The 25,215-nt window shown below is 38.5% G+C and overlaps 1 protein-coding gene across 1 annotated transcript in view; it reads left to right on the top strand.

Moving 5' to 3' along the window:
• LOC128871971 (cation-independent mannose-6-phosphate receptor) overlaps positions 1-25,215 on the top strand; it is a 188,819-nt gene that overhangs the window by 139,528 nt on the left and 24,076 nt on the right. The window contains exons 11-13 of the mRNA XM_054114192.1: positions 5,956-6,102; positions 22,290-22,469; positions 22,566-22,680. Of these exons, the coding sequence (XP_053970167.1) occupies positions 5,956-6,102; positions 22,290-22,469; positions 22,566-22,680 (442 nt within the window). The remainder of the gene's footprint in view (positions 1-5,955; positions 6,103-22,289; positions 22,470-22,565; positions 22,681-25,215) is intronic.

The following is a 25,215-nucleotide window of genomic DNA, read 5'->3' on the forward strand; positions in this document are numbered from 1 at the left end:
AAGTAGCATTGCCACAGGAATTTGACCAAAGTGGGACGTCAGGCGCTACTTAATTGGCCAAGGGCGAACGTCTCTATGTTCAAAAACTTTGGGAGTTGATCAATCAACCATTTCCAAACGTTTAAAAGCCATGGGAATGATCCGAAAGGTAGGCCATTGGGTGCCGTATGAATTGAAGCCAAGAGACGTTGAACGCCGTTTTATGGCATGCGAACAACTGCTTCAACGGCACAAAAGAAAGGGTTTTTTGCATCGAATTGTGACTGGCGATGAAAAGTGGGTCCATTACGACAATCCAAAACGTCGGGCAACGTATGGATACCCTGGCCATGCTTCAACATCGACGTCGGCGCAGAATATTCATGGCCTGAAGGTTATGCTGTGTATCTGGTGGGACCAGCTGGGTGTTGTGTATTATGAGCTACTGAAACCGAATGAAACGATTACGGGGGATGTCTACCGACGACAATTGATGCGTTTGAGCCGAGCACTGCGAGAAAAACGGCCGCAATACGCCGATAGACACGACAAAGTTATTTTGCAACATGACAATGCTCGGCCACATGTTGCACAAGTGGTCAAAACATACTTAGAAACGCTCAAATGGGATGTCCTACCCCACCCGCCGTATAGTCCAGACCTTGCGCCATCCGATTACTATCTCTTCCGATCGATGCAACATGGCCTGGCTGACCAGCACTTCCGTAATTACGATGAAGTCAAAAAATGGATCGATTCGTGGATTGCGGCAAAACCGACCGAATTTTTCACAAAGGGAATCCGTGAATTGCCAGAAAGATGGGAAAAAGTAGTAGTAAGCGATGGACAATATTTTGAATATTAAATTTGTAACCATTTTACGTCAATAAAGTTTCAAATTTCGAAAAAAAACCGCACGAACTTATTCATAGTCCTATTAATTATCTTGAAAAGATTTCCAAAATCAAATTTAGCCCTAATTATATGACTCATTAAGAGCTATAAGTTAAGCCCATTGTCAAAATTGGGCAAACAACCATTACGCTGCCGAAAAGTATTCTAAAACAACCTCTTCGCTTTCAAGATTAATGGTTGCAGAAGCACCAGTACTCATCATCAGCGGCACGATACCCATAAATCTACTATCGAGAGAATCAGGAGAACTATGGACCCTTAAAAAAGGCAGATGGACGACGAGACTTATATTAAGCATAGATAAATGGTATGACAAACAGTTCGGAGAGGTGAACTTCTTTAAATATTACTCAGATACTACCCATTGATGCGAGATGATCAAATGTGAAAGATGAAAATTAGGTCCCTTAAGGCCAGACAACATCATCGAAATAATGGTAAAAAGCGCAGAAAATTGGCAACTTAGTGGCACATACATAGAGCGAGACCTGCGCGCAAAAAAACTTCACATAGACAGAGATGCTTAACCGACTTGCTAACCTAATCTAACCTCAACATACCTACCTAATTAGAAGATGAGGTGATAGCATTATGCTGGCTCCGAAACTGGCGACTTTAGACACAGGGAGAGTAGAAGAGGCAGTCTGTATCAAAATAACTACTTGGATCTTTTCTGTCTTCTATGAAATGCTACCATAGTTCTGAGGCAGAGGAAGAAAAAAGAGGGATTGTTTGAGTGGTACACCACTCGACGGTCGCTGTAAGAGCGAAGGCATTTTAAACCTTACCTTACGCCACAAAAAAAATTAAACATTTTAAATGAGGATTGTTTTCCGTTTGAATGTGAGTGATGGTCACAAACAGCATAATAGAAATGCCCATATCCAGAATTGTTCTAAAAAAAAAGTTGGAAATTTTTATGAAATCTTTAAAAAAAAGTTTGAAATTTTTAAGAAATTTTTGTTTTACAATTTTAACATTTGTTCCAAAGTTTGAAAAAAAAAAATTGAAAAAAAAAATTTGAAAAAATTTTAAATTCTTTTTTTTTTAATTAAAAAAAATTTGCATTTTGGAAAAATTTAAAATTAAATTCAAAACTCAAATTTTTTTTCAAATTTGTAAAAAAAAAATAAAATTTATTTTACAAACTTGAAACTTTAAGTTATATGGTTTTTGTTGTAACATTAATTATATTTTTATAAGAAAATTGAAAAATAAAAAAAACTTGCAATATATTGCACTGCAATTACTTAGACCACTACTGTGTGTACATTCACACATATACATACGTATGCACTCGTGTTCTTTAGCTGCTCCATAGCTGCTTCTACTCTTAATAAAAACACAATGTAATGAAATGCCTCACGCGATACGACGCCGTAACAGTAACAATAACGCATACAACAGAATGAATGAAAGCACAAATACATGCAACTAAACTACTAAACTTGCAACAACACTTGCTTATGTTTGCGTGAAAATCTACTTTACGTTGCAGCACGAACGTCTTCTCGCATTCCTAATGTTATGTCTACTTCTCGCATTGTTGCTGCTTATTCTCTGTTGCTGTTTTTTCGGTTTGCTGTTTTGGCTGCTGGCATAACATTAACATTAGCCACTTTCTGCAGTATAATGCCGCTGCTGCTTGTTGCATAAACAAGCTTCGTTTCTTCTTTCTTGCAACTCGATACAAATTTGCATTGCTTTTGTTGTGGGGCTTTGTTCCGCTCAACGCAGTAATGAAATAAGATTCCTTTAAAACATCTTTTTTAATGTTTGTGTATATGGCGTTGTTAACAGCGATAGTAAAGTTGTATTTGTTGCTTTTTGCTATAAAGATTTTATTTAATAGAAAACAGTTGCAGTGTTGAAATACCATGCATGTACTCGTATGTAGTTCAGTTATACGGATTTATGCCGTCATTCTACGTATTTTTAATAGTTCATGAAATTTGCATATTCTGTAATTGAGATATCTGAGAAAAACATTTTCGTAAAATTACGTAAAATAAATTAATTATTGATTCTTGGGATCAAACAGAGGTGGTTACTTTTTCGAAGCGCAACTGTATGCCTATAATTCAGCAACAAGTAGGTGGATTGAATCATGTGAATCAGCCTTACTTGGTCTTGTTAGCAAGATTGAAGCCGGGCTGGAAGCTGACGAGCACGCAATGGGCGTGTTTGTGGACATTGAGGGGGCTTTTGATAATGCCACTTTTGGCTCAATATGTTCCTCTGCCGAACGTCATGGAGTTGATCAAACCATTGTAAAGTGGACATATTCCAGGCTCTCTGAAAGGCTGTTAACCGCTAGTGAGAACAGTGATGAACTAATCACCGTCAGGGCCAAGCAAGGATGTCGACAAGGGGGTGCTCTTTCTCCGCTGTTGTGGTGTTTGGTCGTATACTCTCTACTAGCGGAGATGCAGGTACTCGGTTTTCATGTCCAAGCATATGCAGACGATGTCTGTGCGCTAACATCGGATAAGTCCCTAAGAAGGCTGTGCACGAAAGTCCAGAGAATTCTGGGCAAAATCGATGACTGGTGCGTGAGACAAGGTTTTTCCGTCAATCCGAACAAAACCACCATAGTCTTGTTCACGAGAGAACGGAAATTGGATGGACTTAGTCTTCCAACACTGAAAGATGTGACACTTGGTCTTTCCGATGAAGTTAAATATCTAGGAGTAATCTTGGTTAAGAAGCTGACTTAGGAGACACACGTTTCACTAAAGGTGAATGGCGCATTAAGGGGTTTTCAGAAATACCGCAGAGCCTTTGGTAAAACCTGGGGTCTGAAACCTTCTGTGGTTCTATGGATATACACAGCACTTATCAGATCAATCATCACTTACGCCTCTGTGGTCTGGTGACGACGGACCATGATCAAGTCCACACTAAGGGAACTATACAGGCTGCAAAGAAGTGTATGTTTATGCATTACGGGTGCCATGAGTACAACCTCCTGCGATGCTCTAAATGCTGTGCTTGTGCAATGTGTAGACTCCATAAATATGGTTTCAGGAACGAAGACGGAACTTCGGGACACAGAGAAATCTTTAAGATGCTATTTGAGCAGTATCCACTGTTTTTGGCACCTAAAGACGAGCTGATACCTACAGTTTCATTTGAAAGGAAATTTGATGCCAGATTTCCATTGCGTGAGCAATGGAGCGATCCAGAATGCATTCAGGGAGGTTTGGGGGATATTTTCTTTAACGATGGGTCCAAGAATGAAATAGGGTCTGAAGCCGAATGGTACTTAAACGATAGTAATCATAATATCACTATGCTATGGGGGGAAATGGCAACTGTTTTCCAAACGGAAATTTTTTCCATCCTGAGATTAGCCGAATGGATCATCGAGAGGAGATGGAGCGGGAAACAGATTGGAGTTTTCAGTGACAGTCAGGCTGCACTGAAGGCCCTGAAGAACGCGAAAAAAACCTCAAAGATTGTTCAAGAATGTAAGAAGAAGCTTAATTCTGTCGAAAGACAAAACAGGCTTGTACTTATTTGGGTTCCGGGACACTCCGATGTTCAAGGTATGGAAATTGTCGAATTGAATTAGCCAACCGTGGATCAGCGGTTCCCCCACAAGGGCCAGAGCCAATAACCGGAGTCAGTTCCGCAGGAAACATGAAGTGGAGCAGCGATTATGTATGCAATTTACATAAAGAGCGATCGTCTGGTCTATAATGCCGCAGAACAGCAAAGTGTTTTGTGACAAGCCCAAACAGAAAACTGTCAAACTTTCTACTAAAACTTGGAAGGAAAGATGTTCGGTTGATGGTCGGTATCATTACAGGGCACAACCCATGGGGTCAGCATATGACCACCATTGGAATCATTGAGGACCCAATGTGCCTGTCTTGCTTGGAGGAGGCGGATAGCAGTGAGCACTTTCTCTGTGAGTGTTCTGCCTTTGCTAGAGCACGGCTACGAGTTTTGGGTACGATGTCGTGAGAATGAGTAATATTCGTTCTCTGAAACTGGAGGATATTTACAGATTTGCAAAAGAATCTGGAAAATTCTCACAGGACTAACTACATTTTCTCTGCCTCTATTCTTTCCTATCTCTTTCCCTGATACTTTTCTCCTTCCCTCCTTGACTATCTACCCTCTTTCTGGAGCTTTAAATACGATGGGCTTTTTAACCTGAGTGCTTTAGGAGCCACCAAATCTCATGGTGCTCCTTGACTCGACCTTTTCAAATTTTAATTTCAGTCCCGGGAGGGTGTCTCTCCACAAGGAGAGGAGGGATTGTTTTTGTGGCCGCACCACTCGACGTAGTAGGCGACGACCGCTGTACTTGCGAAGGCAATTTGAACCCTACCTCACTCACCAAAAAAAAAAAATCTCCTTTAATCGTTTTAGAAACAACAGCAGTCTGGTTTCGGAAGCTATTTTTCTCACTCCCATGTTGGTTAATTCCTCCGAAATTCTTCCTTATTGAAACTAAAGATGGTAATCTGCAGTAGTTTATATTCCCATCTTTAAGGAACTATAGGTCAAGGATTCGGTTTGTTCGGGTTCCAAGTAGTGATTTGTATGACCATTGTTTTACGCATTCTTGCTTACGCTGATGATATCGCAATCGTAAACAGAGGCAAATGTCTTCAGAGAACACTTTAATATAAAATATGCCAAGATTTAATGGCCTAGCGTCAACAGACTGAAGTGTGGAAGATATTGAAAGATGACCAAACTTAAATAGCGAGCACCGGATGAAATTCACCAGGAATCACAATTAATCATATGGGGTGCCACCACTCATCTTTTTGGTTTAATTAGCCGCTGCTTTGCCAGTGCGAACAGCTCTCAATCAATCCTTCTATTTTCATCTTCAAATTGAATCAATAGGTTTTTTTTGGTACTGCACAATTTCGTTTTTAAACCTGAATTGCTTTGGTTGGCTCTAAAAAATACCTTTTACTCAGTGCTTTCTTTTGAACAAAATTGTCTGCATTATTCTATTGTAGACTGATAATAATATAATGCTCTTGAAGTTTGTACTAAAATTTTAGCACTAAAAAACTACTTTTATTTTGCTTTCAGAGTCTTGGCTTTCCCACAGCGTCGATGATTGTTTATAATCGTACAACCGCTCAGTTGCTCTACTTGCAAGGGAGCCCCTGCCCCACCGACAGCAAAGCGCAACTTTCCTCGAGCATTGAATTTTACTGTGATATGCGGGCCGGCTTGGTAAGTGGTACATGTGTGAGCTAGGGTGGTTCAGAAAAAAGTCGAATTGTTCTATATGAAAAAAGAAATTACAAGTTTTTTTGATATAAAACCGTTTATTTCATATAAAAAATTTAGAAATATCTAATTAATTTAATAATAATAATTTTAAAGTTGTTGTCGTTACTCAAGTGATTTGAGGATCTCTGAGTGCAGTTCTAAATTTTTCAAAATTCAATATAGCGGGTGCGACATGATTTTAAAACGTATAAGAATTATCTTGAAACTTGTTATATATCGGGCATTTTTATTGTTGCATGAGAACTTTCGCTATCAATAACTATGGTTTGACAGCTGAGAGTGGCAAACTGCGTTCACACTTTTGTTCAGTAAGGTTTGTTAAGTACTCTTGAATCGTTAACGTCAGACCAACGCTTCCAAATTGTGCAGATTTACTTTGAAAAAAAAAAAAAAAACCTGTTCGCTAAAATGTATATACCATAGCACTGACGGCATCATCGGTCTTTATTTTTGTCGAAATGAGAAAGGATCTGCTGTTACATAAGCTGAATTTTTGTTACCAAAAATTAATCAGCTAAACAACGACGACATTTGGTCCAACAAGGCGGCGCAATTTGCGGCGCACTTGCGTGCTTAGCAGTCGATTTATTGCAATATTCAAGCCACCATTGACGCCAGATTTATTCGAAAAACTAGTCAAAAATTATATTGATCGAATGGACCACGTAACTCGTAGCCGCCGCGGACAGATTCAAAAAAATAAATTTCATGAACTTATCTATCAAATTACAATTAAAAAACAAAACTTTATCCTAACAATATTTCTCTAATATTATTTTAAGTTCTCAAGCTCGTAAAAAACACCCGATAGAAAGCCATAAAAGCATTGTGTAGACTGTAGACAATGTGAAATCATATTTATATTTCAGCACGAAGATGGAACTTCGGGGCACAGCGAAATCTTTAAGATGCTATCTGAACAGCACCCTCTCTTTTTTGCACCTAAGGTCGATCTTGTGCCCATAGTTTCATTTAGAAAGAAATTTGATGTCAAATGTAAGCAGTGGAGCAATCCAGAATGCACTAAACAAAATTTTACAGATATTTTTTTTACCGATGGGTCCAACAATGAAATAAGTTATGGAGGCGGATGTCACTCAAACGATAGTAACAAGTGTCATTACGCCATGAGGGAAGACTTTCGGTTGATGGTCGGTATTATTGCAGGACACAACTCATGGGGTTAGCATACGAGCCCCATTGGGATCATAGAGGACGCGGTGGGCCTGTCTTGCTTAGAGGAGTTGTATAGCATTGAGCATTTTCTCAGTGAGTGTCCTGCCTTTGCTTGAATTTTGGGTTCCAATGCCATAAAAATGCTTAATATTCATTCTCTCAAACTGTAGGACATTGTCAGATTTGCCAAAGAATCCGGAAAATTCTCATAGGACTAGCCATCTCTGTCTCTGTATCTATTCTATCCTATCTCTTGCTCTCTGGTACTTCTCTCCTTTCCTCCTTGACTATCTGCCCTCCTTGACTATCTGCCTTTGAACAAAATGGCATTTTTAGCCTGAGTCTTTTAGGGGTTACCAATCCTTGGTGTGTTTTGGCTCGCCTGTTTCAAATTTTAATTTTAATTTCTAAAACGTAAAAACCCCGAAATCGTGTCGCCCATTGGGTGTTCTAAGAAATATTTAATAAACCGAAGTTTTTTGTGGACCACCCTAATATATACACAATTAAGGATTAATATGTTCGCATAATGTACGCATGCTGTGCCATTGTAGTGGGTTTATGTATATATTTACATACGTAATGTACCACCCTAATGCATGCGCATTCAATCACAGATATGCATATTCGTTTAATAGTTACATACTCTGGCATTGCAGTAGTGTACGTGCGTTCGTACGTATGTAGTTGTTTATAATGATGATTAAATGCTGCACAATTTGTAGAGATTTCATTAAGTATAAAAGTTTTTAATTGTATTTGTAATCCCATCTCACTACAAATTAATTCAATATGCGTCGGCGTTCACAAATGCGTCATTTAACCAGGATTTAATAGTCAATTTACGGTGCGTTGCGATTGAAAAATAGCCGCCATTCTCTTTCAGTTTTTCACCAATTTTGCTGATGGCTGCAAGCAAGCTTATTCATGCACAGGCAAAAAGCAAAAACAAAAATCTTTGTAAGGGAATGCGGTACATTTACACTATACAGTTATATACACAGATAGTTATAAAAATAAATACGGGGGTTTCTTCAGACGAATTTCTGCAACAGTTAGTTTTTAAATTGAAGTTTCAAAGAGTACAAAAAAGTGGTGCCACATAGTTTGTTATACTAAGGAGCAACAAATTCCTTTGTGTTTACGAAACTTCATAATATGTAAATGCAAATCAATTTTATTATGGAATCTTCAAATACTCTGAAGCTCATCGGTCGTCAAAGAAGTTTTGTCTAGTGTGAAGTAATAGTCATAGGAGCTATTTTCTTGGGGTAAGTTCTGACAAGCAAATTTTTGTTTTCCACACTCGCTCCGTAAGTCCTCCTCCTCTGGCACTGGCATCTTTATAGACTAAGTCCGAATACCTTCACAGCAATCAAACCATTATGCAAGTGGCCTCAAAGCCTTCAAGACTCGAAGCGCAGAACACAGATAGAAAAACTGATATAACGTTTGCATAATACAGAGAAGCGGCCTCAGTAGTCTAGGGTAAGTGCACTAGCCTGGCATCCCAGAGGTTGTGGGCTCGAACCCCCTGGGTCCTCGCATTTTTCAAAACTTTGCTACTTTACTAGTTTCTATTAAAAAAAAAAAAATCATTCCTCAACTCCAACAATCCTATCCTTCCAATCCTTACTTCCGCACAAAAGTCAATGCATTTCGTGCATTGTGGCTGCTAAAACAAGCAAAAAACAAAGAAAAAAGACACATTTACACATTGCATTAGTTGCGCCAGCAAGAGGAAGCGGCCAATCGCGGTAATACGCAGACACACTAAATTTAGCGAAGTCCTCAACCATCTGTGTGTGATCCTTCTGCCAGAAAAATGTGACACACAGATGGCGCAGAAGCAACGACAGGTGGGCATTCCCACTACTTAGGACTGGTAGCGGCAGGCTAATCACCTACCCTGCCAGAAATCAAATAGATTAACGTAATCAACGCAAGACTGAGTCTTGTCGAGTGAATTGAGAATGAGAAAAAATATAAATATAAATATAAATTTTCCCACTACCTCTGATTACATTTGATGTTTGCCCAAAAGACTTAGATTCCGCAAAGCATCTCGGCCGACGATCTGGAACACTTAATTTATCCATTTTAGGTTTGTGCTAATATCTGGAGTTAAGTTGATTTATGCACACGGTCATGTTCACGAAACATCAGATGATAAAAGAAGTTGTTTCGACATTTGAACTAGCTTAAGAGGCCTAGAGCTCGAAAATTTAGGATATTTTCAGAATTTTTTTTTTACAATAAAAAAATTAAATATAATTAAATTTTTTAGGCTTTTTATTTAACTTCTTTTACATACCAAAATGAAAAAAAAAAAAGTTTTTTAATTTTAATAATTTTAAAAATGGCACTGAAGTTGACCCTTCCGAAAAATTGAACCTGGACTCTGGTGTGGCTCTTCTATTTATCTGGAACACAAAAACCAAAAAAAAAAAATATTATTCAGTACGACTGTAGCTATGTCCCGTTACTAGAATAAAAAAAAAATTGACAAAATGGCGCGGTTTTGAATTTGACACTCTAAAAATCGGGGTTTTTCAGTTTTTTAATAAAAATATAAAACGAAATAATTGAAATAATAATATGATTCGAGTACGGGCGATATCCATTGATGTTGTTAACAACATATTAAAATTTCAAACCATTTGATTGAAAAGTTTTTTTTTTTTTTTGACAAGACCAGGCCGAAAAAAGTCGTTTAGAGATAAATGAGTTTAAAGTTAGAGGTACAGGAGCGCGCGGACCACTCTTTACCTAGTTCATGGGATGTAGAAGCTATAATATTGGGAATTTCCGCATGAAAATTTCACAGTATATTCTTAAGATACTATAATTTCGTCTAAATGTGTCACAGCGACAGCCACCCTACCTACCTACTATACTTTCGAAATATCGAAAAAACAAAAAAATCGATTTTTTAAACCGGGCCCTCTTAAATAAAATCAAATGTTTTGCCATAAAAATATCACTGTTCGCTTTTGCCTTGTATATTTCAGTACAAATTACGAAGACGCACACAACTTTTTCCATGGTTTGTATGGCAGCTTCATTGTCATAACTATCTCTGAGACAATATGAATGGATTTCACACAAGTTTATTCTGTGAAGAGATTGTATTTGTTTGCAAATTTTTTCCAAAAAGTACATGAAAATCATGTATCCATTATTCCTAATATATAAGATCCCATACCTTACCTTGCATTGATAGCTTCAGTGAACGTTAGCCGTGTTGAGTTGGCAATACATAACCATACATTAAATGTAGTCGAGAAATTGACCGCGAAGGTCTTGCCCCAAATATCTAGTCCAATTGCGAACTCATTTAATGAATGCAAGCAAAGGTGTTTTTCTTAACTTCTGGAAGCTCTGTACTATCTTACCAGCATTTAAATCTGGCAACCGCAATGACGTCAGTAGTTATAGACCCATCGTGAAACAGAGATGCACGGACATCAGCTGTCTGTTAGTTGGCTAAATGACAGTTCAAAGTTTACAAGCGCGCGGAAACATTTTGCCGAGAGCATGGAGTAATGGATTTCAAACGTAATAGTGTGATTGCATTATAAAGGGTAGTTAAGTTTGAAGCGTTGGTGTTGATTTTGAATAAAATACAATTTTTTCATGAAATTATTGCCATTTTTCTTTATTATGATAATATTGGTATGGCTCAATTACGTATGGAGCAAAATATCGGCCAAATGGCCGCCACGGCCTTGGCGGCACACCTCCGTCCGATGGTCCAAATTTTCGATGACGCTGAGGCATAATTGAGGTTCTATGCCGTTAATGTGCCGAATTATCTCATCCTTTATCTTGAATTGTTGCTGGCTTATCGACGTATACCTTTTCTTTCAAATAACACCAAAGAAAGAAGTCCAACGGTGTCGTTGACATTTAGGTGTGGTTCACATTCAATATCGGCCCTTGAAATTTAACCACCCTTTATTTGGCGGGAAAATCACAACCAACGATAGTTCGTGAGCTCGAGCACCTTAAAGTAAATAAAGTTTTTGTTTATCGCACCATTTCTCGTTACAACGATACTGGCAGCATCGCGAAACGTCATGAAGGTGGTCATCAAAAGACTGCAACGTCACGTGAAATAATTCAAAAAGTGAAGAAGCGACTCGAGCGAAATCCCGACGAAGTGCCAATCAAATGGCGAAATATCCGCCGCATACTGAAAAATGATCTCAAAGTCAAGCCTTACAAGATCCAAAAGGCGCAAGGCAATTTCACACCAAAGCAGCACCAAATCAGACTTGAGAGAGAGAAAGGAGTTGCTTCGCTTGGCCGAAAGCGGTCAGTTTCCAAACATTGTGTTTTCTGACGAGAAAATTTTTCAAATTGAGCAATTCGTAAACTTTCAAAACGATAGAGTTTATTTCACCGACCATTCCTACGAGAATTTGAGTCACGAGAATTTGGGCCACTGTAACCGCAGATGAGCCTTCTCCAATCGTTTTCACGCTCTCCTGGCGTCAAGGTAAATGCGAAATATTATCAAGAATATATTCTGGAGGTTGCTTTGAAGCCGTGGGCAGACAAGCATTTCGGCGGCGGACCATGGACGTTTCAATAGGACTCGGCACCGTCTCACAAAGCTCGAGTGAACCGAGAATGGGCAAAAAACAACGTTACGAACTTCATAACATCCCCTCAATGGCTCTCAAATTCACCAGACGCGAATTCGATGGATTATTCTCTTTGGATCATTTTGGAGAGCAAGGTCCGAACTAAAAGATCCATCAGTTTCGAGACGCTGAAAAAAGTCATTGTCCGCGAGTGGGCCAAAATACCTGGAAGTCACATTCGGGCAGCTTGCGAGTCGTTTCTGGGCCGTCTCAAGACCACAGTCAAGACAAAAGGTGGTCATATCGAGCAAAGGAAATTCATTCTTAATTTTGTATAATTTTCACACATTTTTATTTTGAATTAAATGAAAGTAATTTTTCAAACTAAATTTGTGGCCTTTTTAATTGGTAACATTTTGAGTGCTGGACCCTGTATCACTACATATTATAAAACAAAGTCGCTTTTTCTGTCCCTATGTCCCCGTATACGCTTAAATCTTTAAAACTACGCAACGGATTTTGATGCGGTTTTTTTTTAAAGATAGATTGATTGAAGAGGAAGGTTTATATCTATATAATGTGAAGAAATATATAAAGGGGGCGTGGCAATCGGTCAAAATGTGGCAAAAAAACATAATTTTTTTGTTTTCACGGCCATAAATCATAAACGAATCAACCAATTAAAATGAAACTTTCTTAGAGTTTAACTTTGAAATATTTACTTTCGTTCTGCATCAAAAAAAAAATTGATATATTTGTTATTTAACCAAAATTGTTTAAACAAAAGCAGCTCTTTTTCCAAAAAAAGCTGTTTGTGTGTTTGTTCGCTGTCAACCGAATGAAGCAACAGGCGTTAAGCGATAATCTCACCACACCTCATTAATGTTGAATTACATCGTATGGTGACGTATGTATGTATGTATTTACGAATCGCTCGCATTATTTCATTTCGGACGTATGTACATATGTATCTATGTATGTACTGAATTCCATGTAATTATATGCACATACAATTTTACAGCGAAATAAAACGCTATTTTCACGTTCTATATTAGTAATTCCCACATAATTAACATGTTCCCTGTCCGCTGAGCCACATATGGTTCAGGAAACGTGCGCCTGATAAGCACTGATACGTTCCTGAGCCATATGTGCGTCAGGGGGTATATAAACCACATGTGTTTCATGAACGTGCAGAAGCAAAAATGTCCCTCTACGCTCATGGACCATATGTGTTTCAGGTAGAAATACCCTACATCCGTTTTTTTTAATTATTAGTTTTACAGCGAAATAAAACGCTATTTTCACGTTCTATATTAGTAAATCCCACATAATTAACACGTTCCCTGTCCGCTGAGCCACATATGGTTCAGGAAACGTGCGCCTGATAAGCACTGATACGTTCCTGAGCCATATGTGCGTCAGGGGGTATATAAACCACATGTGTTTCATGAACGTGCAGAAGCAAAAATGTCCCTCTACGCTCATGGACCATATGTGTTTCAGGTAGAAATACCCTACATTCGTTTTTTTTAATTATTATCTATACTAATATTATAAAGAGGAAAACTTTGTTTGTTTGTTTGTTTGTAATGAATAGGCTCAAAAACTACTGGACCGATTTTAAAAATTCTTTCACCATTCGAAAGCTACATCATCCACGAGTAACATGGATTATATTTTATTTTGGAAATAGGGCTCGAGATATAGGTCAAAACGTGGACCCGGGTAACCTTCGGATGTGTATTTACAATATGGGTATCAAATGGAAGCTGTTGGTGAATGCTTTAGTCCAGAGTATTTTTCAAGCCGCTCCGTGACTAGGGTCTCGAGATAGAGACCAAAACGTGGACCCTAGAATGTGTTTGTACAATATGGATATCAAATTGAAGCTGTTGGTGAATGCTTTAGTACAGAGTATTTTTCATGCCGCTCCGTGACTGGGGTCTCGAGATATAGGTCAAAACGTGGACCCGGGTAACCTTTGGTTGTGTATGTACAATATGGGTATCAAATGGAAGCTGTTGGTGAATGCTTTAGTTCAGAGTATTTCCATCCGCTCCGTGACTAGGGTCTCGAGATAGAAACCAAAACGTGGACCCTAGAATGTGTTTGTACAATATGGATATCAAATGAAAGCTGTTGATAAGTGGTTTAATACGGGGTAATTTACATACCTATTGATGACTAGGGTCTGGAAATATATGCCAAAACGTGGACCCGCCGTGTCTTTGCACCGAATGAAACCAAACTTACACACATTGTTAAGGAGGTATTGAAGATGGTTTCCGTATAGTTTGGATACCTATTGGTAGATAGGGTCTCGAGATATAGGTCAAATTGTGGACAAATGGAAGCTGTTGGTGAATGCTTTAGTTCAGAGTATTTCCATCCGCTCCGTGACAAGGGTCTCGAGATAGAGACCAAAACGTGGACCCTAGAATGTGTTTGTACAATATGGATATCAAATGAAAGCTGTTGATAAGTGCTTTAATACGGGGTAATTTTCATACCTATTGATGACTAGGGTCTCGAAATATATGCCAAAACGTGGACCCGCCGTGTCTTTGAACCGAATTAAACCAAACTTACACACATTGTTAAGTAGGTATTGAAGATGGTTTCCGTATAGTTTGAATACCTATTGGTAGATAGGGTCTCGAGATATAGGTTAAAACGTGGACTCGGGTAACCTTCGGACGTGTATGTACAATATGGGTATCAAATGGAAGCTGTTGGTGAATGCTTTATAACAGAGTATTTTTCATGCCGCTCCGTGACTGGGGTCTCGAGATATAGGCCAAAACGTGGACCCGGGTAACCTTTGGTTGTGTATGTACAATATGGGTATCAAATGAAAGCTGTTGATAAGTGCTTTAATACGGGGTAATTTTCATACCTATTGATGACTAGGGTCTCGAAATATATGCCAAAACGTGGACCCGCCGTGTCTTTGCACCGAATTAAACCAAACTTACGCACATTGTTAAGTAAGTATTGAAAATGGGTTTCGTAAAGTTTGGTTGTAGTTCGGAGCAGTGGCAACGGGTACAGCGTTCTTTTGAACCAGCCATAATGTCGCTTACTTTTTTAACGCTTGGGGCGGAACTGAACTGTCAAATTGACAGTGTGAGTTACAATGTGTCAATATTTCTTTCTGATTTGGATGCCATAAGGAAAAAACGTAAGTGCAATATGTAAAAATTGTTTGTGAATTTTTTTGGAGTGGATTGTGGAACAGTGAATAATTTCTTACGAAATTTGAGAATTTAATGTGAAATCCGATTGAAATTATGTGTTCGTGGAAAAAAAATTTTTCTTCGTTTTTTTTTTTGAAAAATATAAATGGATAATGGTTAAAAAAGCTCCAATGCTTAATAAAACATATAAATTGAAACGAAAAATTCATGGATGATCAGGAAAAAAGACGATTGTTTATTCATATGCGATGATTTGAAATTTAAAAACAATCTTCTTTTTTCCTGATTTTCAATTTATATTTTATATTTACTCAAAAACAAATAGAAAAACAAAAAATATTGTTTATGCCAAAGCGCTTGAATAAAGAATAAAGAAATAAATAATATGAAAATCATATATTTTCTGTTCTAAATCATATCTATTCTATTTTAGTGTGCCCAGCGAAGGGGGCCGGGTTTGCTAGTATGTAGTATAAATGGCTCTTACACCTTTCTTGGGTGTTTGGTTGAGCTCCTCCTAAAATTTGTGGCGTGCGTCTTGATATTGTTCCGCAAATGGAGAGTTCCGCAAATGGAGTTTTCAGCAGCCTCCGAATGGTAGATATTTTTTATGAGGAGCTTTTTCATGATAGAAATACACTCGGAGGTTTGCCATTGCCTGCCGAGGGGCGACCGCTATTAGAAAACACTGTTTCTATCATTTTGCTGTTTAATGCACGGAGATTCGAACCTACGTATTCCCGAAGAGTATGTCTACGGCGGCCGCCTTTATATAGTGCAAGTTATATATCTTTTTCTTCTTCTTCCTCTTAGCATCACAGTCCTTGGTACACCATTGCTTCATTGACAACTTTGCGCAATCTGTCTCTATCCTAGGCTACCTCCTTCCACTGCCGCACGTTTAACTTTTCAGGGTCAACTTCCACATTTTCGAGCATCTCTTTCTGGAGCGTCCTCTTCTTCGGCCTCCAATAGGGCGTAATTCAACTGCCTTTCGAGTTGTTCACTCCTTGGGCATTCTAAATTCGTGCCCCAGCCATCTTATTGTCTGAGATTTTATAAATCTTATCAGAGTTTCGCTTTTGCTAAAAGTTCCAGCTCATGTTTATACATATATCTAATTTGCAGTCTCACAGGTCCATATATTTTTCGCCAAATTTTTCTTTCAAATACCATTAGCTGATTAATGTCATAGTCCATAGTTCGCAACCATAGGTAAGCACGGATCAGGTTTTGAATATCCTTAACTTTTGGTCGCAACATAATAATTTAGACTTAAGCAGCTTCAAATGAGAAAATTAAGACTTATTTGCTACTAATACTATCATTTATTGTTAATGAAGCTTCCGATGTAGGTACATTCTTGTACACTCTCAAATAGTCTATCACAAGGAGGTCATCATGCCTTAAGCGGAGCTGGCTTTGAGCACAAACTTCGTTTTCTCCGCGTTAATTCTTAGCCCAGTAGTTCGTATTATTTTTTCTATTTTTTCACTATTATTTTATAAACGCAATCTTTTATTCACTTCCGCCGTTCGCCATTATAAGTATATCATCTGAATATTCACAACGGTGGAACGGCTTGTTGAATATATTCCTATTTTGACTTATATATATTATAATATATATGTATATAGATTTTTGATGTACTGAATCTGAATTTAACCCCAAAATAACCAGGACGTGAAGTTTTCCAGATACTCTAGCATAACCTCAAATGCGGTTATGTAAAATTATAAGATATATTTTATTTCAAGCTCAAATCTTAAACTGCTGCGTTTCCATCTGCGATATCCTTTTTTTCCTGTAGTTACCTATTTCGTTGACCACTTGTGTATGTATAAGTTAATGTGTAGGTGTAGTATACCACCACATTGGCATCGCAATTGTTTCTTCACACAATCGTTATTAAGGTTGTAGTGGATTGTTGCTAGCGGACATTGCAATCGGCCACAACGCATTCTGTTCGCTCAGCCTTGATATGAGCGCATAGCACTTTTGCCGCCGTCGCCACCACAGCGATTGTTACTACTGCAGTTAATGCAATTTGTTGCTGTGCTTACTGTAACTATGGTATTGCAAATTAATATAGTAGCACCCAGTTTGCACACCCTTTTTGAGTTTACCGCAGTAGCAGCTGTGGCTAGGCGTTTGGTCCGTCGGGCGTTTGAACGCTAAACTGTTGGTGTGTGTGTTTATGTGGATGTGCAGTGCGCCCGTATTACCTTGAAATGCGCTGACCTTTGTGGTTGTGGGTCATAGCCGAGGTTAGCATTAGTGTTGCACGGTTTTTAACCGATTTTGTGGTTGACATGATGTGCGGGAAGCAGAGGGAAGGGCCATGTGAACTGTTCAATATTTACAAATACATATGCAGGTATTCGCATTGCCAGCTTAATATGCATTTATATTTGTTTGCGCTTTTTCTGCTATTTGATGTTGGTCCTATTTTGGTGGGGGGGAAGGGGTGTCACTCAAAGTGCTGCAATAAAACAAAGCGATTTGTTGCACTCGAATGAAGGCCGAAACAGGAAATGTATAAAAAAAATTAAATTAAGGAAATCTACAAATGCGGGGGCGTGTGGGCCATTTACAGTGTAAATAAAAGTAAATTGCTATAAAGCGCGATTATAATCCTTTAATTGCAATATATGTACAGTGCTGCGCATTATATACATACATACATACTCATATAAGCCGTTTTCTTTGAAAGTGGTGTAAATGTATTTTATTTTATATGGAGATATTTAAGGTTTTGCATTTGAATAATTTGAAAAATAACGATATCGGCTATTACATTAATTATGTATTTTTTCAACATTAAAGTGACTTAAATTTACAATGTACCATAATAATTCTTCAAATACCTTCATATACTTAAAGACTTCAAAAGCACTTGCACCACTTTCAAAATTAGCAAAAAATAAAAATCGTGCATTTAAAAAATATTAACCAATCTCAATTGAAACAAACCAATTTTTTTCTGATTTTTTTTTAAATACTTAAAAAAAATATACGTACCAGGCGAAGTCTAAAATAAACAAGACTGAGCTAAAATAGAAACGACAGGAGCTTTGTTCTGATAACTTCGAGTTTATTTATTCAAAATAGTCCCCTCCGGCCTCAATAAACTATTTTAGGCGATCTAAAAGCTTTTCGAAAGAGTGTTTCAGGTCATTGACCGGAATGTTCTCCAGGATGCCAGTACAAGCAAAACGTTTTTCCTTCATGACCAAATGCAATTTTCCGAATAGGTGGAAGTCACAGGGAGCCATATAAGATGAATAAGGTGAGTGATTGATGGTTAAAATGCGATTTCTAGTCAAAAAATCAGTCACAAGAATGGATCGATGAGATGGTGAATTATCAAGCAATAAGCGCCAGCTTCCTCCTTCGCGGTATTCAGGGCGAATTCGACGAATGCAATGCAACAAACACTTCAAAACGCCAAGATAGAAAATTGCATTGACGGTTTGGTCCGTTGGCACGAACTCCTTGTGGACCATTCCGTTCGAATCGTAAAAACAAATGAGCCTTGACTTGATTTTTGACTTCTCCAAACGCGATTTTTTGGGTGGTGGCTCGTCTGGGGCCTTTCATTCGGCACTTTGACGCTTAATTTCAGGTTCATGTTGGAAACACCACGCTTTTTCTCGACTCTTTAATGAGGACTTTCGAATGTTGAATTCTGAGCAATTTTAGGTCCGCAGTTGACTTGTGCGGAGTGAAACGTGCACAAACCTTTCGTAAGCCCAAATGATCAGTTAAAATGCGGTAAATCGATGTTTTAGAGATATTCAACTCCGATTCCATGAATTTCAACGATGGTTTTGATTCATTTTTGATAAATTTACAAACAATTTCGAGGGAGTTCTCGGTGATTACTGATTTTGTGCGGTCTGTAGCCCATATGTTCATTATCATTTATGTCCCCAAACTTTTTTTCATCTATTCAAATGTTTCGGGAAACGTTTTACCAATTTTAAAATAAAATTTGATATTAGTTCTTTGTTCGCAACTCATTTTTGTACCGATGACTCAAATATACTGACACTTTAGACGCAATAACTTCGCTTCCACTGAACCGAATGTCACCAAACTTTCACTGGAAGTCAAGTAGGGATGTAACTTCCAACGCACTACCTCATTAAAAACATTTGTATGACGCCAACCTTGTTTATTTTGGACTTCACCTTGTATAAACTCAAAACTCTTTTATTTTTTGTTTTGAAATGTAGCAGAATGATTATAGATTAGTTTGGGGAAAAAGAAATCCATAGATGGCGGTAGTGATCTATATCTCGTAAAGTATCGATCAATCAATTTGAAGTTTACGCTCGTTGTCAAGGTGACATTTCACACTAAAAAAACTCCTTTGCTATTTTTTGTTTGTTCTATTCAGTTGTCAGTTGTCCTGCTATCAATGGAAGTCAACAAGGAGAAAATTCGGTACAGTTTACAGATTTTCTTTGATGAAGGCGAAAATGCCGCTGAAATTGTTAATGGTGTTTATGGTGCAGATACTCTAACAGTTAATAAAGTGCAAATTTGGTTTCGTCCATTCCGTTCAGGCATTTTTGATGTTGAAGCAAGTCGAAAATGGCGATGAAATCACAGAAATAGTCCAAGTTAACCGGCATGTTAGTAGTCGTAGCATTGTCCAGGAGCCAAAGATTGACCATAAAACAGTTTTAAATCATTTGCGCAAAATGAAAAATAAAAATAATGGATTTCTTTTTCCGTTCACCCTTTATTGCTGTTTTGCCGAGCTCCTCCATCTATTTGTGGTGGGCGTTTTGATGTTGTACCACAAATTGGGGGACCAACGGTTTTAAGCCGACCCCGAATGGCAACTGGTTTTTATGAAGAGTTTTTCCATTGCCTGTGGCGGTCGGCCACTATTAGAAAAACTTTTTTTATCATTTGGTGTTTCATGCAGAGAAATTTAAACGTATGCACTTCCGAATGGTAGTCACGCCCCAACCCATCCGTCTACGGCGGCCGCTTATACCAAGCGGCGCAAAATTACTCATCTAATTTTATTTTTGAATAACTGTTTTACTAAATCAAAAAAAGAAAAAAAAAAACAAAAAAAAAATTAAACACTGATTTTGAGGGAAACCTTTATTTGGACTCTTACAATTTTTTCTGTTAATTTGAAAAGAGATATCCGCCAAGAGGCTGCCATCAGTGTTGACACACCTTTGTGCTTGTTTTATCGGTTTTGCCTTGATTTTCCGCAAGATTTCCGGTAATAACTGTTTGATTACTGACTGTTTGGTGATTCATGTCGAATGTTCGTACTTAACGCATGAACCCGCGACTGCAAGTAGCCACAAAAGTAGTCTGGGATGACTAAATCGGGTGATTTGGCTGGCCAAGCGCTTCACAATATCCATTGTGGCCTATGCTGCGTGTGCAGTTGGTACGTCTTGTTGAAACTCCTTGTTCACCAAGCCCCGTTTATCCAATTCCGGCAGTAAGAAGTTGTTTATTACGGCCCCGTACCGTGTACAATTAGCAGCGACCGTAGTGCCGATGACGTACTAAAAAAATATGCCCCTAGTACTTCTTCCGTGTGAACACCGCACCATACTGTGTCTATGAGAGGATGTAACGGTTCGTCGAGCATCACGCGCCGATTTTCAGTGCGCTAAAAACAAAGATTTTGCTTATTGACGTGACCCCTTTAGTGGAAGTGCAATTCATCGTTCATGATAATTTTCGACATAAAATCGTCCTCTTCCTTTTGTTGAGATTGAGGATAGTTGATAGTAATTCACACGCTACTGACGGTCAGTGCCCATATGATGGTTGGACTCTATGATTTTCATCTGTTTATCGACAGAGTGCGGAGCAGCTTTGACGGCAAACCATAAGCAGTACGAGGGGGGTTCTATAAGAACCCGTCTTAGAAATGAAGACACAATTTTTTCAAAACTTTGTATTTTTTTATTTTTCAACATAATCCCCTTTTAGAAAGATACGCGTCTCTCAACGCTCCGGACATTTTTTAACCCCTTTTAAAAAATAGGATTTGTGCTGATGCGTTATCTTCTTTTTCTTCAAATGCGGTCGTGTCTCTTTCAATTTTTTGTGAAAGTGGTCCAATAACTCACTGTAGTATTGCCCAGTGATCGTTCTTCCTTTTTGCTAAAAAAAAATCCAGAAGTATTACGCCGTTCACATCCCAAACAATCGTCGCCATGACCTTTCCGGCCGATGGGACTGTCTTCGCCTTCTTTCGAGTGGATTCACCATTGTTTTGATTGTTGCTTAGTTTCTGGCGTGTAATGATGAATTCAGGTTTTATCAACGGTGACAACCCGACGCAAAAATTCCTTCGGATCTCACTTAAATTGCTTCAAACACTGCTTCGAAGCTAACAGCCGCATCCGCTAGTTGTCCACCGTGAGCAATTGCGGCCAACTTCATCGCCAACTTATCATGTAAAATATGAATTGCCATTCCGGTCGACACACCTATAGTCTCTGTTACTTCGCGCACTTTCGTTCCCCGACCAGCGAGAATCGTATCGTGGACATTTTGAATGATTTCCTCGGTAACCACGTCTGCCGGGCATCCTGGTCGCTCCTCATAAAAAACGCATGCTCGCCCACGTTTAAATTCGTTGAACCAATATCTAACTGTGATCATAGATGGCGAAGCGTCCCCATAGACAGGATCCATTTTTGCTTTTATCTCCTCTCATTTTTTCCCATCCAAACAATTTCCCTCAGGAGCGCACTCTATCATCAAACACGGGTACTTATTGAACCGTCCTCGTATTCACATTTTCAGCTGCTAGTTTGCCTTTTCGCCTTTATCGAAGAAATATTGTGTTTTGTCTCTTCGCTTACTACGAAGCTTCTTTTAGTACGAAAACTTATCTCTCTAACGCCATTTAGCTTAATCCGATCGAATTTATCGGTACTCCACCTTACTTTTATTTTGACCTGTACGCGCTCCATAGCACGACTGGTTGTATACTATAGCTGTATAGCGTCAAATATCATGAACGTACGGCGCCATTTCAAAAATATAAATCTTCGGATTAATTTTACGCCACCTTGTACATGGCGAGTTGCAGATTAACTTAGTTACCGTATATTTTGATCACGTCAATTTTTATTTAATTTAATCTCATTTGATTTCGTTTCAGGGCACACCGATTCTACAGGCAATCATCGATTGCCATTATCAATTCCAATGGGCGACAAACGTTATTTGCCCCTCCCACATGTGCAATTTCAATGAAGAAACATGCGAAATAATTAACGATGATATTTCCATCAGATACAACCTAAAAACGACGCTCTTCGCAGACGAAGGCAAAGTAAAGGTGAGTGACTCAGCTAGCGAGTAAGCCAATTTTCGTTTGAGGACTCTGATGCAGCATAAATTAGCATGGCATTTTCGCTGTCTTATTTTTATTTAGATTCCCAGCGGCAATGGCGAATTTATGCTCGACTTTTGTGGCACGCATGGCAAGGCCGAGACGGATTATTCACAGGGCTTGGTAAATCTGTTCTTTAGCGCGAATACGCCGTGTGGTGAGTGAAATTTCGCAATAACAATTTTTTTTGTGTTGCTTAGATAAATTGCATGTTAGATGTTTATTTTTTATGATATGAGTAGGAAAAACTCTAGAAATATGTTTTTTCAAATGACCAGCTACCTTTAAATTACACAGGTCTACAAAATACATTTTTTTCTTTATATTTTGATATAAGACTGGTTTCCGTTACATTTTTCTACACTGCACATAATTCTGTGATACAAAATTGGTTATCACGTTATTATTTTTGAGAAAATTGGGGGTAAAAACTGATGTTTTTTGCAGCTACTTTTCTCAGAAACCTGAAGTGCTGGAGACTAGATTCTTACACTGAGCTTTTCATTTATTTATGTTAATAAAAATTGATTTTTGCCCGAAGGTATATGGAATAGCTTGTCTGAGTGTAACGGTAGCAATGCGAGCTTGCCCCACAACGACTTTTGGAATGGGCACTGGGCTCAGTTCTAAGGTTTCCGCAGTTCTAAGGCTTCCTAATTTTTTTCACATTAAAGAAGGCAATCATATAGGGCATGTAAGAATTCTAGGTTCAATCCTGAACTCTCCGTACCTGACGGTCTGTGACAAGATGGAGAGAAAACTAAAATTCTTCAAGCATTTCAAGGTGATTATCAGTGATCGCCCGGCTTGGAGAAATAATGAAATATCTTTAAAACAGCGCACACAGGTGTGGTTTACTGATGGGCATAAAATAGAAGACGTCAGTGGCGGAGCTAGAATTGTCGACTCACACTTCAAGAAGGCAATTACAATGTAGAGGCACGCTTGGTACCGATATCGACATTTTCTCTGACAGTGAAGGGCTCTAAAATCGCTAGATAGCTTTTCATTCCAATCAGGGTTGGTCTGGGAATGTTGTAAAATTCTGTAGTGGGTACCGGCACATGAGGGGAGCGAAGGGAACGAAATTGCGCTCCCTTCATTGGTCGTGAATCTTTCTGCAGGGTAAACAACAGCTTCAAAAGTCCCATTTTACGGGAGCGGGAACAACGAGGCTTAATCGAAGAGACCCATTGATCTATAATTTCTAGATAAAAGGTAGAGGCAATCCTTAACCTAAGCAGAAAAGACATAAAACTCTATATTGAACTACTAATAGGACATTGCAAACTCAAGTACCACATGAAAAAAATTGGTGTGGCAAAAAATGATTCTTGTAGATTCTGTAAGGAGGCATAAGAAACAACAGAACATGTTCTATGCGCCTGTCCAGCAGCAGACTAAATTGCCTGGGAGTAAGAGGTATAGATTCAAACCTCCTGATAGAAATGAAGTCTACAGCAATTTTATGATTTAGAAGGTGAAGTCCAAAATAAACAAGACTGGCGTCATAAAAATGTTTTTGATGGCGCCATTTCTTCAATGAGTTTGTGCGTTGGAAGTTACATCCCTAGCTGACTTCCAGTGAAAGTTTGGTGACATTCGGTTCAGTGGAAGCGAAGTTCTTGCATTTAAAGTGTCAGTATATTTGTGTCATCGGTACAAAAATGAGTTGCGAACAAAGAACTAATATCAAATTTTATTTTAAAATTGGTAAAACGTTCCCGAAACATTTGAATAGATGAAAAAAAGTTTGGTGACATAAATGATAATGAACATATGGGCTACAGACCGCCCAAAATCAGTAATCACCGAAAACTCCCTCGAAATTGTTTGTAAATTTATCAAAAATGAACCACAACCATCGTTGAAATTCATGGAATCGGAGTTGAATATCTCTAAAACATCGATTTACCGCATTTTAACTGATCATTTGGGCTTACGAAAGGTTTGTGCACGTTTCACTCCGCACAAGTCAACTGCGGACCTAAAATTGCTCAGAATTCAACATTCGAAAGTCCTCATTAAAGAGTCGAGAAAAAGCGTGGTGTTTCCAACATGAACCTGAAATTAAGCGTCAAAGTGCCGAATGAAAGGCCCCAGACGAGCCACCACCCAAAAAATCGCGTTGGAGAAGTAAAAAATCAAAGAATTTGTTTTTACGATTCCACGGAATTGCCCACAAGGAGTTCGTGCCAACGGACCAAACCGTCAATGCAATTTTCTATTTTGGCGTTTTGAAGCGTTTGTTGCATTGCATTCGTCGAATTCGCCCTGAATACCGCGAAGGAGGAAGCTGACGCTTATTGCTTGATAATTCACCATCTCATCGATCCACTCTTGTGACTGAATTTTTGACTAGAAATCGCATTTTAACCATCAATCACTCACCGTATTTATCTGATATAGCTCCCTGTGACTTCTACCTCTTCGAAAACTTGCATTTGGCCATGAAAGGAGAACGTTTTGCGTCCGTAAACGCCGTCAAAAAGACGTGTACTGACATCGCGAATGAACTGAAACACATTTTCGAAAAGCTTTTAGATCGCGCAAAAAAGTATATCGAGGGGACTATTTTGATTAATAAATTCGAAGTAACTAAGCTCAAGTCATTTCTATTTTGGTTCAGTTTAGTTTTTCAGTTCAGTTTTTTAGGCTACATGGCTTCATCTTTTTAGGTCGTAGTGCACAA

The sequence above is a fragment of the Anastrepha ludens genome, chromosome 2 (genome assembly GCF_028408465.1).
Source record: "Anastrepha ludens isolate Willacy chromosome 2, idAnaLude1.1, whole genome shotgun sequence".
Classification (NCBI taxonomy): domain Eukaryota; kingdom Metazoa; phylum Arthropoda; class Insecta; order Diptera; family Tephritidae; genus Anastrepha; species Anastrepha ludens.